The sequence below is a fragment of the Stylophora pistillata genome, chromosome 7 (genome assembly GCF_964205215.1).
Source record: "Stylophora pistillata chromosome 7, jaStyPist1.2, whole genome shotgun sequence".
In the NCBI taxonomy this organism is placed as follows: Eukaryota; Metazoa; Cnidaria; class Anthozoa; order Scleractinia; family Pocilloporidae; genus Stylophora; species Stylophora pistillata.
The window spans coordinates 7,866,106-7,881,995 of NC_142525.1; the positions used below are offsets into that span (position 1 = coordinate 7,866,106).

Here is a 15,890-nt window from a genome sequence, read left to right on the forward strand (position 1 = left end):
TCACTGTTTCCTTGTTGGTTGACAGCAAACAGTTTCACTTCATACTCTGTGCCATACTCAAGACCAATTATCTTGTACTGAGTTTCCATAATGTTGTCCTGTTCACCTGATTTTGTGCATTCTGTCATGGGTAGTTTTGTCCATACCAGATGGTATTTTATGCTGCAATTACTGTCGTCAGCCTCTACTTCTGACCAGGTCACACTAAAATCTTTGCAAACTTCACTTTCTGCATTTGTGATGATTGGTTTCTCAGGTAAACCTGTTTGAAATAATGATTCTTTTCAATTTTGTCTCTGATGAAAGTGAAATATGTACTATGACTAGAGTAATTGGTGTGTGTAATGAATTTGAATTCCCTATCAACATAGCACCCCCTTGAATAAATCAGTGGGTTTTATTATTTTTGAATAACTTCTCTGACACTTTGCCACCTGCTGATTTTCTTTTGTATGGGGGAGAGAGGGGGGGGGGTGGGATTGAAAAAAATCGAGAAGTAATTTTACCCCCCCCCCCCCACCTAGGAAATTCACTGAAAAGGGTGCAAAGTTAGAAAAAAATTATGTACTCAGCAAACATGTGTCGGAATATTAAATAATGACATAAAGTTCACAATAAGGGCCTCAGCAGTTTTTAATTATATCCAAACTCAACAAATTATTTCAAAGTAAGACAACAAGTATAATGATTGGTACTGAAATGTAGGAGTATAATAAAGCAAATTGGGTGTAATCTGTGAATCAAAATACTCAGACAAAAGATTTTTAATTATGCCATGATCATTGAGGTGTTTGCTTTCAGAGGCATATATTTTCAAAATCATTGGCTGGTAAACAATACCAACAAAAAAATTCAATTAATTGATGCAACAAGAAACATCAATAAAAGATTGATAAACTACTCTTTCCAGCATCAAAACTTAATCACAACTTTAATATCAATGTCATTTACAAACAAATCAAAGGTGACCATAGTGAAAAAATATTGGGCAAATCATTCTCTTTTCTTATATGAGAGCCACAGCATGAGTATTAAGCCTGTTGTCACAAGGTTTCTCAGTTCTTTGTCTTTAAGTAAAAGCTGTGCTATTACTGGATTTAAGACCCAACACTATTAATTTATTTCATTTCAACAATTCCACCAAACATTAAGTGACAAGTTTAAATAAATGTACATGTACAGTACATACCACTCTTTGTCTTAAATGTTCTGACATCTGGCTCACTCTCTCCTTGTCTATTGACAGCAAACAGCTTCATTTCGTACTCTGCGCCATACTCAAGACCAATTATCTTGTACTGAGTTTCCACAATGTTTCCCTGTTGAACCAGTTCTGTGGATCCTATCATGGGTTGTTTCCTCCATTCCAGACGGTATTTAATGCTGCCATTACTGCTGTTAGCCTCCACTTCTGACCAGGTCAGAGTGAAATCATTGTCAACTTCACTCTCTGTATTTGTGATGGTTGGTTTCTCAGGTAAACCTGGGCAAAATAATGTTTCTTTTAAATGTTGCCTCTGATGAAAGCGAAACACTCATGGTAACTAATTAAAACACATAGACATGTAAATTAATCATTTCAACAAGTAATTAAAATGCAGAAGGTCTTCACAAAACAATGGTTGGTTTTCCAGGTCAACCTATTCAAATGTATGTCTTTAAAATTTTTTTCTGATGAATGCCAAATAGTTCAATCATGTTATTCCTACTCTAAAACATGAGTAATTGTAAATCTGTTAGGGTTTCACAAATAGTATTGATAGAAGGGGATTTACACTGTCAATGATTTTCATATTGTTTCCATGGCCCAGTTGTATTCAAACTTGTACTAAAAGTTCAAAGTCTAAGTTTAATCTACCAATCAACTTAAGAGGAAATTGTAATCAAATGTCATTGAAAAGAAGAAAAAAACACATGCATGAGAATTGTAATTTTTTTCTTGACAAATGATATTACCCCTTCACACCCTGACATTGTCTGTATACATATTCTCCATACTGTACTCTTTACATTTCCTACAGTGCTGACATTGTCTGTATACATATTCTCCATACTGTACTCTTTACATTTCCTACAGTGCTGACATTGTCTGTATACATATTCTCCATACTGTACTCTTTACATTTCCTACAGTGCTGACATTGTCTGTATACATATTCTCTATACGGTACTCTTTACATTTCCTACAGTGCTGACATTGTCTGTATACATATTCTCCATACTGTACTCTTTACATTTCCTACAGTGCTGACATTGTCTGTATACATATTCTCCATACTGTACTCTTTACATTTCCTACAGTGCTGACATTGTCTGTATACATATTCTCTATACGGTACTCTTTACATTTCCTACAGTGCTGACATTGTCTGTATACATATTCTCCATACTGTACTCTTTACATTTCCTACAGTGCTGACATTGTCTGTATACATATTCTCCATACTGTACTCTTTACATTTCCTACAGTGCTGACATTGTCTGTATACATATTCTCCATACTGTACTCTTTACATTTCCTACAGTGCTGACATTGTCTGTATACATATTCTCTATACGGTACTCTTTACATTTCCTACAGTGCTGCCATTGTCTGTATACATATTCTCCATACTGTACTCTTTACATTTCCTACAGTGCTGACATTGTCTGTATACATATTCTCCATACTGTACTCTTTACATTTCCTACAGTGCTGACATTGTCTGTATACATATTCTCCATACTGTACTCTTTACATTTCCTACAGTGCTGACATTGTCTGTATACATATTCTCCATACTGTACTCTTTACATTTCCTACAGTGCTGACATTGTCTGTATACATATTCTCCATACTGTACTCTTTACATTTCCTACAGTGCTGACATTGTCTGTATACGTATTCTCCATACTGTACTCTTTACATTTCCTACAGTGCTGACATTGTCTGTATACATATTCTCCATACTGTACTCTTTACATTTCCTACAGTGCTGACATTGTCTGTATACATATTCTCCATACTGTACTCTTTACATTTCCTACAGTGCTGACATTGTCTGTATACATATTCTCTATACTGTACTCTTTACATTTCCTACAGTGCTGACACTGTCTGTATACATATTCTCCATACTGTACTCTTTACATTTCCTACAGTGCTGACATTGTCTGTATACATATTCTCCATACTGTACTCTTTACATTTCCTACAGTGCTGACATTGTCTGTATACATATTCTCCATACTGTACTCTTTACATTTCCTACAGTGCTGACATTGTCTGTATACATATTCTCTATACTGTACTCTTTACATTTCCTACAGTGCTGACATTGTCTGTATACATATTCTCCATACTGTACTCTTTACATTTCCTACAGTGCTGACATTGTCTGTATACATATTCTCCATACTGTACTCTTTACATTTCCTACAGTGCTGACATTGTCTGTATACATATTCTCCATACTGTACTCTTTACATTTCCTACAGTGCTGACATTGTCTGTATACATATTCTCCATACTGTACTCTTTACATTTCCTACAGTGCTGACATTGTCTGTATACATATTCTCCATACTGTACTCTTTACATTTCCTACAGTGCTGACATTGTCTGTATACATATTCTCCATACTGTACTCTTTACATTTCCTACAGTGCTGACATTGTCTGTATACATATTCTCCATATTGTACTCTTTACATTTCCTACAGTGCTGACATTGTCTGTATACATATTCTCCATACTGTACTCTTTACATTTCCTACAGTGCTGACATTGTCTGTATACATATTCTCCATACTGTACTCTTTACATTTCCTACAGTGCTGACATTGTCTGTATACATATTCTCCATACTGTACTCTTTGCATTTCCTACAGTGCTGACATTGTCTGTATACATATTCTCCATACTGTACTCTTTACATTTCCTACAGTGCTGACATTGTCTGTATACATATTCTCCATACTGTACTCTTTACATTTCCTACAGTGCTGACATTGTCTGTATACATATTCTCCATACTGTACTCTTTACATTTCCTACAGTGCTGACATTGTCTGTATACATATTCTCCATACTGTACTCTTTACATTTCCTACAGTGCTGACATTGTCTGTATACATATTCTCCATACTGTACTCTTTACATTTCCTACAGTGCTGACATTGTCTGTATACATATTCTCCATACTGTACTCTTTACATTTCCTACAGTGCTGACATTGTCTGTATACATATTCTCCATACTGTACTCTTTACATTTCCTACAGTGCTGACATTGTCTGTATACATATTCTCCATACTGTACTCTTTACATTTCCTACAGTGCTGACATTGTATGTATACATATTCTCCATACTGTACCCTTTACATTTCTTACAGTCTTTGTCTTAAATGTTGAGACCTCTGGCTCACTTTCTCCATGTCTGTTGAAGGCAAAGAGTTTTACTTCATACTCTGAGTTGTACTCAAGATTGGTAATTTTGAAGTGAGTTTCATCAGTGTTTCCTTGTTGACAAAGTTTGCTGGCTCCTGTCAATGGTTTCTTCCTCCATTCCAGACGGTATTCAGGGCTGACATCAGTGCAGTTTGTATTTGATGCTGACCAAGTTAGAGTGAACTCTACATCCACCTCACCTTCCTCTTTTTGGATGGTTGGTTTGTCAGGTAAACCTTTGAAAATTATGAATCAGTATTTTTCAATTCCTGACAGATGCAACTGTTACTAACAATAGATCTTTGAGGTAATTAACCATATATCTAAAACATTGAGTGTTCATCTTGTATAATGATCTCTTTAACAAATGATATCAATGCAAAACTATCCATTACAATTATGACATTATGACTGAACAAAAGAGTTACATCAAGTGCATTTTCTATGCTCCTTGAACCTTTTGCATTACTTTGCTCTCATCTCATTTACCTTTAATTTGTTCAGCCAAAAGATGATTCTTCTTTTCTTAATTCTGCACAATTCCCTGATCAATGTACACTACAATTCAACTCACCTAAGATGTCTTCTACTCTTGATTTCTTGAACCAAACTGGATCACATATATGCTGCTCATCATTAATCTTAAAGTTCAGAATTCCAACTGCTTTACTGTTCCTCTCACCTTGTTCCAGTAAAACAGTCGAGCAACACTCTGCAGGGCTGGGTAGGCGACTACCATCTTTTTCAGGAACAAGTTTCTCATGGATGTATTTGAATCGATTACTTTCAATATAACAGAACAGAGGTTTGCTTTCCTTTACACCTATCTTAGGTTCAAGATCCTTTAACAAATAAGATCCATGTAATTGACTTTGCCACAGTGGAGTAGTCCTGTTAATGGTCTTAGTCCGACACTAGATTATGATAGCCGGGATGTAATAATATTCTCTTACTTAAAATGTTCATCATGTTACTGTTGTGATTCCCCTAAAAACCAACTCTGATCCACAGGGATACAATTCGCCACTGAAACCAGAATGCTCTCTATAATCAGTGGTTTTAATAAATTTTTCCATCTGAAGCTGCCAATGGTGTATTAGGTAAATGTGGCCAGAAGGGGGCTGTAAGACCAATTAAACCCAAACACAAGAGCCTCAGAATAAATCCTTACAAAACCTTACAGATGAGTTAAGGTATGGATGGAAAACTTTATTGCCCCTGCAAATTAAGACTAAACAATTGGTTCATGCTTTCTACTATGGGTAAATTGAGGTATTGATGGAAAAATTTTTAGCCCTGCAAGCAAATACTTAACAATTGGTTCATGCTTTCAACTGTGGGTAACTATTTATAAGGTTTGGTGACTAAATGTTACTGCCATGCAAGTATTGAACAATTGGTTAATGCTCTCAACTGAAGGCATTTTGAGGTATGAATGGAAAATGTTATTTCCCATGCAAATACTCAGTTACAATTGGTTCATGCTTTTAACTGTGGATATGGTAAGAAATTGGATGAGGTTGAGCTAGATATTATGAATTACCAAAACCAAGGTCAGAGTTACACAGACACAAAGATTGATATTCTTAGTAGCATGCAAAAACTGAATTCAATAATTGTATTTTTATGCATTTTTTAAAAAACTCTGCTAAAAAAGACTTTTCTCTCTAAGTTAACAAAAGTTTGAGAACACTATACTGATTAACTGGGTTTGGAAACAAGGCAGACCACGAACTTGACTTGATAACCCAATATCTGCAGCAGGCGAGTCAGTGAATTCGAAGCTCAAAGGAAAATAATAATTTAATAGATCAGCAGTATTTAAATATAAATTATCCTATGTCTATGTACAAAAAGTTTCAGGTTTTCCTTTTTCTTCCATTTGTTTTGTTTTACAGATTTACATGAGCATTTCAGTGCTTTCTTACCTTTGATGCAAAAGCAGCAGTTTTATGTTTTCCCTCAAAATGTTGTGTAAGAAATATGCATGTCAACCCAAAATTGATAACCTCTTGCAATTGCTCGTTGTTTGCATCTCTTTGTTTGACCACTGTATCACTACAGAGACACTAAAGAAGCAAAGGCGCAGAGTAAAGGCTTCCTTATTAAAAACTGTTTAAACAACTATCAATTATCCTCTATAATTTATACTGTCAGTAGTATTTTTCCTTCCATCTTAATTATATTGTTTATTTATTTCTCTCTACTTTTGTGAGTAACTTAGAGCATGGTAAAATTAAAAACTTTGTACAGCACATGTACTCCAAATCTATTGAAAGCTCTGCAAATTATCAAAATTTTCATGCATCAATTCTCTAGTTATCAGTTGTCCAAAATTATTGACTCAATATCCAATATGTAAATGACAACAGTTCTGCATGTATAACAAACGAAGAGACTAAGGTCAATATTTTACATTGTCTTGAAGACTTTTTCCTCTTATGCTTCATTAGAGCAAGAATTTACTTATTTTCAAAGAAATCCATAGTAATAGGACGACTGCAAACGTTTTAACAAAGCAATGATTGTTGTCTTCCTGACAGTAAACAAGTCTCCAATTAAATGTTTGCGCTGCCACTCTTCGAGCTTACTTTTAAGTAAATAATCAAAGCAGCGTAAACTACCTCAAATTAATTCCACATACAAAAAAAAAATACCGCAAAACAAATCCCTCAAAACTTGAATAAGTTTAAAGAAAATAGACTATTACCAGATCCAAGAACATAATGTTTTTCCAGAAGTCTCCGATACCTAACCAGTGAACCGAAAGCGAAACGAAGGTTGATGTTTGGTTCCCCATTAATCAGAGCTTACATAATTTAATTGTTTACAACTCATTGTTCGGCTTTAGTGAACGATTATGGCCAAATTTCGCAATAGAGAAGAGAAACGAAACAGTTTTACCCAAAAGCGAGAGTAAAGCAGCGTCAAAATGGAACTTACCTTTTATAATTCACTCGTTCCTCGCTGATGCGGAACTTGTAAACCGCTGCATTTTATGACCTCACACAGCTAGTGTTTTGGCAAAACACATGAGAACTCGACAATAAACAATTTGGCTGACACAGTGATTAATCTTGTTAATAATAAGACGAAAGTCCAACTGTAAGTTGCTCCTTTCCTCAGAGCTTACACCGAAGGCTTGATCAACAAGTCAGCAACATGGATTCCAAGAAACTGCCTCGTTTCCGCGTAGGGACAAAGGATTGCATGACCAGCCTATTTGAAGTGGCACGCTATCACGCGAGGAACTCAATGAAGAGCAAGTCTCTTTCTCTCCAGGCGTGCGTGACATTTGAGGAATATTCATTTCATGCATTACAAAAAAGACTTCCTCTCAATAGTTGTACCCCGAAGATACATGGAGATCCCGACATGGTGCATTTGAAGGACCTGGCGCTGGCTGTGATAAAAAAAAAAAAAAAAAAAAAAAAAAAGTGTGCAACTGTAATTGAATGTTTTCACAATTTAAAAAAACGATCAGCGAGAAAAACTGACCAAGAACAATTTATGATAAAAGAAATGTATGTTACCCCACCCTCTGTCACGTGACGTGTTTAAGGCAACTATCAAGGATTTTCACGCTTGGCAGAAATTCACGTGTGCACATGTTAGACCTGGAAGGAAACATGGATATAAGTCACACTGATCAAGGTGTTTGAAGACAACTAAGCCGTGAAAATGAATGAAGGAGTTAATTTTAAAGAAATTTGGTTTTATCGAGGTCATAAGAGGAGGTAGGGGGAAAAACGAGATGTTGGCCGGGATAAATCGATTTCAGTTATCTTAAGTTAGCTTGGGTTGGAATTGCGGTTTCCTAATGTTGTTTCTTATTCTCGAGGTTAGTTTGAAATTAAAAGAACAAGTCTCATCGCTGTTTCCCAACACATTATATGACCTAAAGGCGACCAAGGCGCACTGAAAGAGGATAAATGTTATCATTTTGAGCCATTTTCCAAGGACAAAATGCCAAATACCGCTGAAACGGAATGTGGCATATATATGCAAGTAAACGATGTACATTTCGGACTACCGCCTCGCAACATATGGAGGTTTTTATGTAATATATCAAAAACGAGGGCGAGTGCTTCATCACGGGTTCCAAAAACCGAGAAACAGATGAAAGCACGAGGCTGAAGGCCGAGTTTTTGACATGTCTTCTCAAATGAAACAATAAGAGATTATGTAGTGAAATTATGTATGAGACCTCAACTTGTCAACAAAACTTCGTGTAAAATCCGGGTTCCCATCAGGTTTAGTACCCCCGCGAGTCTTGGTTTGCCAACATGACGAGGTTACCAAGCCAATTTCAACGGTCGTTGTGTCATGTTTAAAAAGGACTTGGATGTCCACAAACGTTTTAGTGTTTCACTGAGGACACGAAGAGCCGCCTGGCGTCGATCACAGGGCTGAGATTGTGTGGCTGGAGAATCGAAATGAAAGTTCAACCTTTGTGTTTCCTCACGTGGTTTTTTGTCTCCGGCATGAAGAAATATATCCACACAAGACAACCTTTCCTAGAGATGAGAATTAAATTTTGTTTTCTGCGTCCTAACTGCTTTCTTGATGCTTAAATACAAAACATTCACACTCGCTATGAATAATAATTTTTAGTGCAATCTATAGCTAATTACATATGAATAAAAGAGTGGTGCGCACTGGGAATAAAGATCTAAACAAATATGACTAATTGCAATATGCAATAGCATATTGCAACGCTTTGCCCTTCAATTCTGCGGTGGATTTGTGGCCGTGGGTACACTTAGCTCGGGATTTTTTACTTCGTTCGGGAGGCTGTCTGGACAGAAGTGTTCGGCCTTGTTTTTTCTTTAAGAAGAGAAAATCACGAATACAAAAAACCATTAAATCAAGTCATTTCGGTAAAATAACGACACCAGGAGCAAGCAATACACCTATGGAATAAGGCAAGCCATTTTTATTTAATATTTTCACTTTTAACTATCTCTATGGCTATCTTGTAGAAAATCCCATACAAATCCTTCTAAATCGATATGCAAATTGTGTTCCTTGTGTGGTTCTCAAAGAGAGCTTGGGCTGCCTGTGGTTTAGCAATCACAAAAATAGGAAATCCATGTCAAACTTAGGTGCTATCAAAGGAAGAGAATGTTACCAAAATGCTGGCCAGCATGGCATGCAAGGTTCAGTGCGAGGCATGAAGACAAACTTTTCTCATCGATAGATCTGCCGCAGAATTCTGACAGGCCTGGAATACATATAACTCCGCTTGTTCAAAGCTAGTTACACATTATTATGCAAAGTTTCATGTACAATAACTCTGGATTTAATGATCTTGATTCTTGGATTTTGGGTACTTCATAAAAGATATCCAAGCCAGTAAATTGTGAGGAATTTTCGACCCTTCTGCCTCCCCTTCTGCAATGTTGTTTGCAGCCAGTGCCCTCACGCTAAGTTGCCCATTGCCTTGACCACAATCTTTTCCCATAACCTATCCAGGCCAGACAATGAGTAACATGAACAATTAATAATGAAGAGTTACAAATTAAAAGTGGAAACAACTTTAATTAAAAGAACACCAACTATTACAAATGCAAAACAATGCAACAATGTATCTGTAATATTACCATGAAAAAAAAACCTGAGAGATTTGTCTGTAACCAGGTTTGGTTGCGTTTTAAAATATCCGTATGGTTCGAGTGAAACGAACAAGAACGACACGAGTCGAATACCTGTGCACCGTGTATTGATTTCTATACAGCGAGCGCCGTAGTCGCCACCAAACTGATTTTGTAAAGCGCCTGAGGTATGCGTTATCATTCTGCGGAGGTGGACGGTCACTATTATTCTGGATTTCTCTGTGACTTGAGCTACGTCACAAAGTGACTTATTCCTTTTTTTTTTTTTTTCAGCATAAAACATGGCCTCCGCGTGCGAAGTTGGGGAATGTCTCGGTCTTCACCTCAATGATGTAGTAAGATTTTTAGAGAGTGGTAACCACGACTGCGATACTTTAGATTATGCAATTTTCCGATTAGATTGGGTCTGAAATGTGCTTGCGAGATACTTGGACACTGAAGGTACAGGAGCGATAAACGCACTCGTAATCGACCTCGTTTGCGAAGCGAGAGAAGCGGTTATCAAAGCTGACCATAGTAGAGGTGCATTTCAGGCAGGTTGTATTTTCGCTGGAGGAAAAGATTTCGACTCTGACCTTTTGGGAAAGGTTGAGGTACCATGTTTAGTTGTTCGGTAGCCAGAAAACAGTGACCTGAAATTTTCAAGCACCCGGTTTTGGTCATGACTCGAACTGGATACGGAGTTCGTCACCACTGTTTCAGTCCCTGTAGCAACTCTTCCTGCAGTTGAAACAGCTGTGTCGTCAGACTCTCGATCTCCACCGAGGAAACTAGCTGCTTCTCTCAGAAGACTAACAACCTTGTCAGTGTTACCGTTCAAAAGACATCTCGCAAAACCAAAAGTAAAAAACGTCCAGCCGTTCAGTTATTAACCTTCCAGTTCGCGTGCCAAGCTGAGTGACCGCCCCCTTCTTGTATTTGAAGTAAAACCGCTGACAACGCAGCCCAGGGAGTTGAATTTCGCGAAATTCAAGAGATTCAATTGTGACAAATTCACGAAGCCGAATTATGCAAAAATTAAGCCTCCCTAGTTTACGAGAGTGGCAATTCTAAATTGGTCATAACTGTATTTGCTAGCGCTTTAAGGTGGCTCGTACCAGTTTCCTCGCGCGGGGAACAGGTCACTCTTGCGTGAGAGAAACATGCGAAAGAAGCGCGAGATCAAAAGATGAAAATTCAAAACAAAGATGGCGGCGCGTGGAATTTTTTCTTCTTTTGTGAGAGGTTTACCTAAGAGCTTGTATTTGATGTGTCGAACGGCCACTGTGAATGCAGGAGATAGAAACTAAGATAACGAAGACGATTTTCGGAGAAGTAAAGGTTGCTTCACTTCACATTTAAAAGAAATATTAAACCGATATGAAATCTTGCGACGGCGAAAAAGAAGAACTCAAGTGAAGGATAATCTACTCGAAGTGGAAGAAGACTTTGAAACTTCAAGGAGAATAATTAACAATTATTCCACGAGCGCGCGTTGGATATGAGATAATAGATAGCCAACTCGGCGCTACGCGCCTCGTTGGCTATAATCATCTCATATCCAACAAACGCGAGTGGAATAATTGTTTTATTAAAAACACTGCATTAAATTATTAATTTTTATTAAATTTTTAGCTCCCTATTAATTGTAAGCTTACGCGTATGCTTACCATATCGTAGTTTATGGTATATTGGCTCATATACCATAATGGCTAAGCCAATGAAAAGTCTTGAATTGCATTATCCAATGATCCAGTTTTTAATAATATGATATAGCTAGAAGTCATGTGTAGGATTTTTAAGATGAGCTCGGGAGGCTGTTTTTTAAGGCTGTTTAATGATATTCTTAGCAGTAAACGTCTGTAACCATCAGATCGTAGGTGCTCGCGCGAGCACACGCAATTGTCAGCGGTAGCTAAAACAGATGATGAGCAAATGTCGATCTTATAGAATCCAGATTTTTAAATGCGCGAGAACGCGCGTGGAAATTGCTAAACTCACGAAAGCTATTGCATGAAAACAAGTCCGGTGACCCGTTCTTTTTATTGTTCCAATATGATAATCACGTCGAAAGGAGTCATCAGAAAAAAAACTAGAAAATTCTACAGAAGGAAATTTGTGATGTGTGAAATTTGCCCTTTTAGTAGACTTTCTGAAATTCCGCTCCGTAGAATTTTTTAAAAATCTTTGTGCATTTTCCTTTCCAAGTGCCAAAAGCAGTCACTGAAAAAAATCAGGGGGTCACCGGGTTAGTTTTCGAATTATTTAAGCCACAAGCTAAACAATGCATCTGAATAAGCCTATGAAAGCGTTGCCATGGAAACTGCTAGTGACGAAATGACACTTATTTTTGGATAACCAATGATTATGTAATTCAACCCCGTAAAAGTGTTGAACTGGCCTTGGTCAGTCTTTCTGTTGTATTCTTTCAAAGTTACAAACCATCAAAAAGATGAAAACCGGTACGAGCCATCTTAATATCCCTTTCACGGAAAAGAGACGTCTACATTGAAATGAAACGTGTTGCAATAAACAGGAAAACAGTGCCATCAAATGAAAAGACAGTTATGGCGGGGATTACCCCTCATAGATTACAACACTGCTTATCCATGATTAATTATTACAAACCGTACAACTTCATAAAAAGCGGAATTGCGAGGTTAAAACTCGTGGAAGCATTACAATAAGTTATAATGGCGTAAACATGAAAGTGATCAGCACTAAGAGGACTACATTTAAGATGGTTTTATTACATTAAAATCCATTCTTGGGCTCATGAATTATTAGTTAGTTTGAAAACTTGGGCAAGCAGGGAAGTGCCCCGGGCAAGCAAAAGTTAAGGGTTACTTGCCCAACGGGCAAGGTGTAATTCAAATATTTTGCGACCCCTGTTAGGTGTGTGCTTCTTTCCTCTAATCTATTGATATGTCAGATCAAGATCTCATAGCAAGAACTACATCTATTTACAGAAACGCAATAACAGAGCTAGAGGGCACTTTAAGTTCAAATAGGACCAATAAAAACATTGGTGACCTGCATGGTGCAAGTGTCTGCACATCTGCCATTCGCGATCGCGAAAGTGCCTCGGATAACTTCAGGTGAGTAAATAATATGTCATTTATTAAGCTTAAGCTGAAGGTTCTTTATCTGTGGAAAAGAAAATTGTAGCCTGCAGAACAGGCGTAATTTTTTGGCGTCTTTTAGGCAGACAGGCGAAGCTTTCTCTTCCCCTCGCGCGCCACTCGCGCTTGGCATTCACCACGCTTTCGCCTCTGTTCGCCAAAATACGCCAAAAAAATTACGCCTGTTCTGCAGGCTACAATTACGTTATTATTCTGCGGAGGTGGACGGACACAATCATTCTGGATTTCTCTGTGACTTGAGCTACATCACCAAGTGACTTATTCCTTTTTTGTTCACTTTGCCGCGGTACTTACGTTCGTCCCCGCGTTTCATTCAGAGATTTTTGTATTTCCAATTTGTCATGGCATCAACTTGTTCAAACGTCTTTTAAAATCTCCATAACTCTCCATGTTAACAAACGAAAAGCACTCAAAGGCCATTTTGCAAAAAAAAGCAAGACCTTTCATTCGTTCTTTCCGAACCGCAAATCCGGTCACTGATATAGGCTCCGGCCGTGTGCCCTCCTGTTTACTCCTACTTTTGTGAGCGTAAGGTTTAGCATTCATGTCATACATGTATCTTAGAATTATAAATTTTTTACATCACAAATTTCAAATCTTATCAAAAGCACTGCAAATAATCAAATTTTTCATGCACCACTTCATTCGTTATCACTTGTCCAAAATTAACTTAAGGGCCAATATGTAGATGACAACAGATTCTGCATGCATAAGTACTAACTAAGAAACTCAGGTAAATATTATACACCTTGTTCTGAAGATTTCCCCGTTTTAAATTTCATGAGAGCAAGAATTTACTTATTTTTATGAAAATCCGTATTAACAGGACGACTGCAAAACGTTTTAACAAAGCAATGACTACGTATGATGCACGATCCTCGCAGTAGATAGCGCTATATATGCAATAGCGAAAATCAGACCTGAAAAAAATCAGGCCTGTACGGGATTCGAACCACTGACCTCTGCGATACTAGAGCAGCGCTCTACCAATTGAGCTAACACGCCAACTGGGAGCAGGCCGTTAAGTTGATTCGTAATAAAACTTTGAGATAGCTCAAACTATCTCAAATTGATTCCACACGCGAAAAAAAAAAAAATCAACCAAACAAATCCCTGCATACTTGACTAAGTTGGAAGAAAATAGAAGATTAACTGATTTTTTTCAGGTCTGATTTTCGCTATTTGCATATATAGCGCTATCTACTGCGAGGATCGTGCATCATACGTATCTATAACCCCACTTCAAAATATATGAACTTCATATATTCATCATATCTGATTTATCATCACGGGTTTATTACCAATCAACTTAACGGCCTGCTCCCAGTTGGCTTGTTAGCTCAATTGGTAGAGCGCTGCTCTAGTATCGCAGAGGTCAGTGGTTCGAATCCCGTACAGGCCTGAGTTTTTTTTCAGGTCTGATTTTCGCTATTGCATATATAGCGCTATCTACTGCGAGGATCGTGCATCATACATATCAATAACCGTAGTTCAAAATATGTGAACTTCATATATTTATCCAAACCAAAGCAATGACTGTTGTCTTCCTAATAACTGTAAGCAAGTCTTTAATTAGATGCCTGCGCTGTTACTCTTCGAGCTCAATTTTTGGTAGATTATCAAAGCAGCTCAAACCATCTCAAATTGATTCCACACGCGAAAAAAAGAAAAATCAACCAAACAAATCCCTGCAAACTTGACTAAGTTGAAAGAAAATAGAAGATTAACCAGATCCAAGAGCATTCCACAAGTCTCCTATACCCAGCCAGTCAATCTAAAGTGTTTGGTTCTCTGAACATCAAAGCTGAAATCAATTGTTTATAACATGTTGTTTGGCTCCGGTAAGCGATTATTGCCACATTTCGCAATAGAGAAGAGAAACGAAACAGTTCCGCCCAAAAAGCGAAGGTAAAGAAGCGTCAAAATAGCACATACCTTTCTCAAATTTAGTCGTTCCGTACTGATGCGGAACTCGTAAACCACTGAATTCTACAACTTTAGAAAGCTCATGTTCTGATAAAACAGATCTTAACTCGACGATTTACATTTTGACTGACACAGTGATTAATTAGTCTTGCTGATAGTTAGACGAAAGACCTACTGCAAGTTGCTCCTTTCCTCAGAGATGAAACCGAAGGCTTGATGAAGAAGTTAGTAATACTCCAAGAAATCCGCTTAGTTTCCGCGTAGTGATCGAGAGAAAGAAACAAAGCATTGCGTCTCCAGCTTATTTTAAGTGGCACGCTATAATGCGAGGAACTCACGCGGACCAAATCTCTGACTCTATCAGTGTGCGTGACACTTGAATAATAATCATATAAATCGATTTCAAACAAGACTGGCTCTGTAAATCTTAGAGTGGTATATGAGATGCAATGAATATATGAAGTTCATATATTTTAAACTGCGGTATTAGATGCGTATGAGGTGCGATCCTCGCAGTAGATAGCGCTATTTATGCAATAGGGAAAATCAGACCTGAAAAAAATTTTTTTCAGGTCTGATTGTCGCTATTGCATAAATAGCGCTATCTACTGCGAGGATCGCACATCTTACGCATCTAATACCGCACTTTAAAATATATGAACTTCATATATTCATTGCATTTCATTTATCACTTTCACGGGTTTATTAAGAATCAACTTAACGGCCTGCTCCCAGTTGGCTTGTTAGCTCAATTGGTAGAGCGCTGCACTAGTATCGCAGAGGTCAGTGGTTCGAGTCC

General features: G+C 37.5%; 1 protein-coding gene across 1 annotated transcript in view; it reads right to left on the reverse strand.

The window, feature by feature from the left end:
* The window catches only part of LOC148726453 (uncharacterized), a 344,348-nt gene that overhangs the window by 236,338 nt on the left and 92,120 nt on the right, over window positions 1–15,890 (reverse strand). Inside the window, exons 7-8 of the mRNA XM_088727327.1 lie at window positions 4,356–4,664; window positions 1,190–1,483 (exon numbers count right to left, since the gene is read on the reverse strand). Coding sequence (XP_088583453.1) covers window positions 1,190–1,483; window positions 4,356–4,664 — 603 coding nt within the window. The remainder of the gene's footprint in view (window positions 1–1,189; window positions 1,484–4,355; window positions 4,665–15,890) is intronic.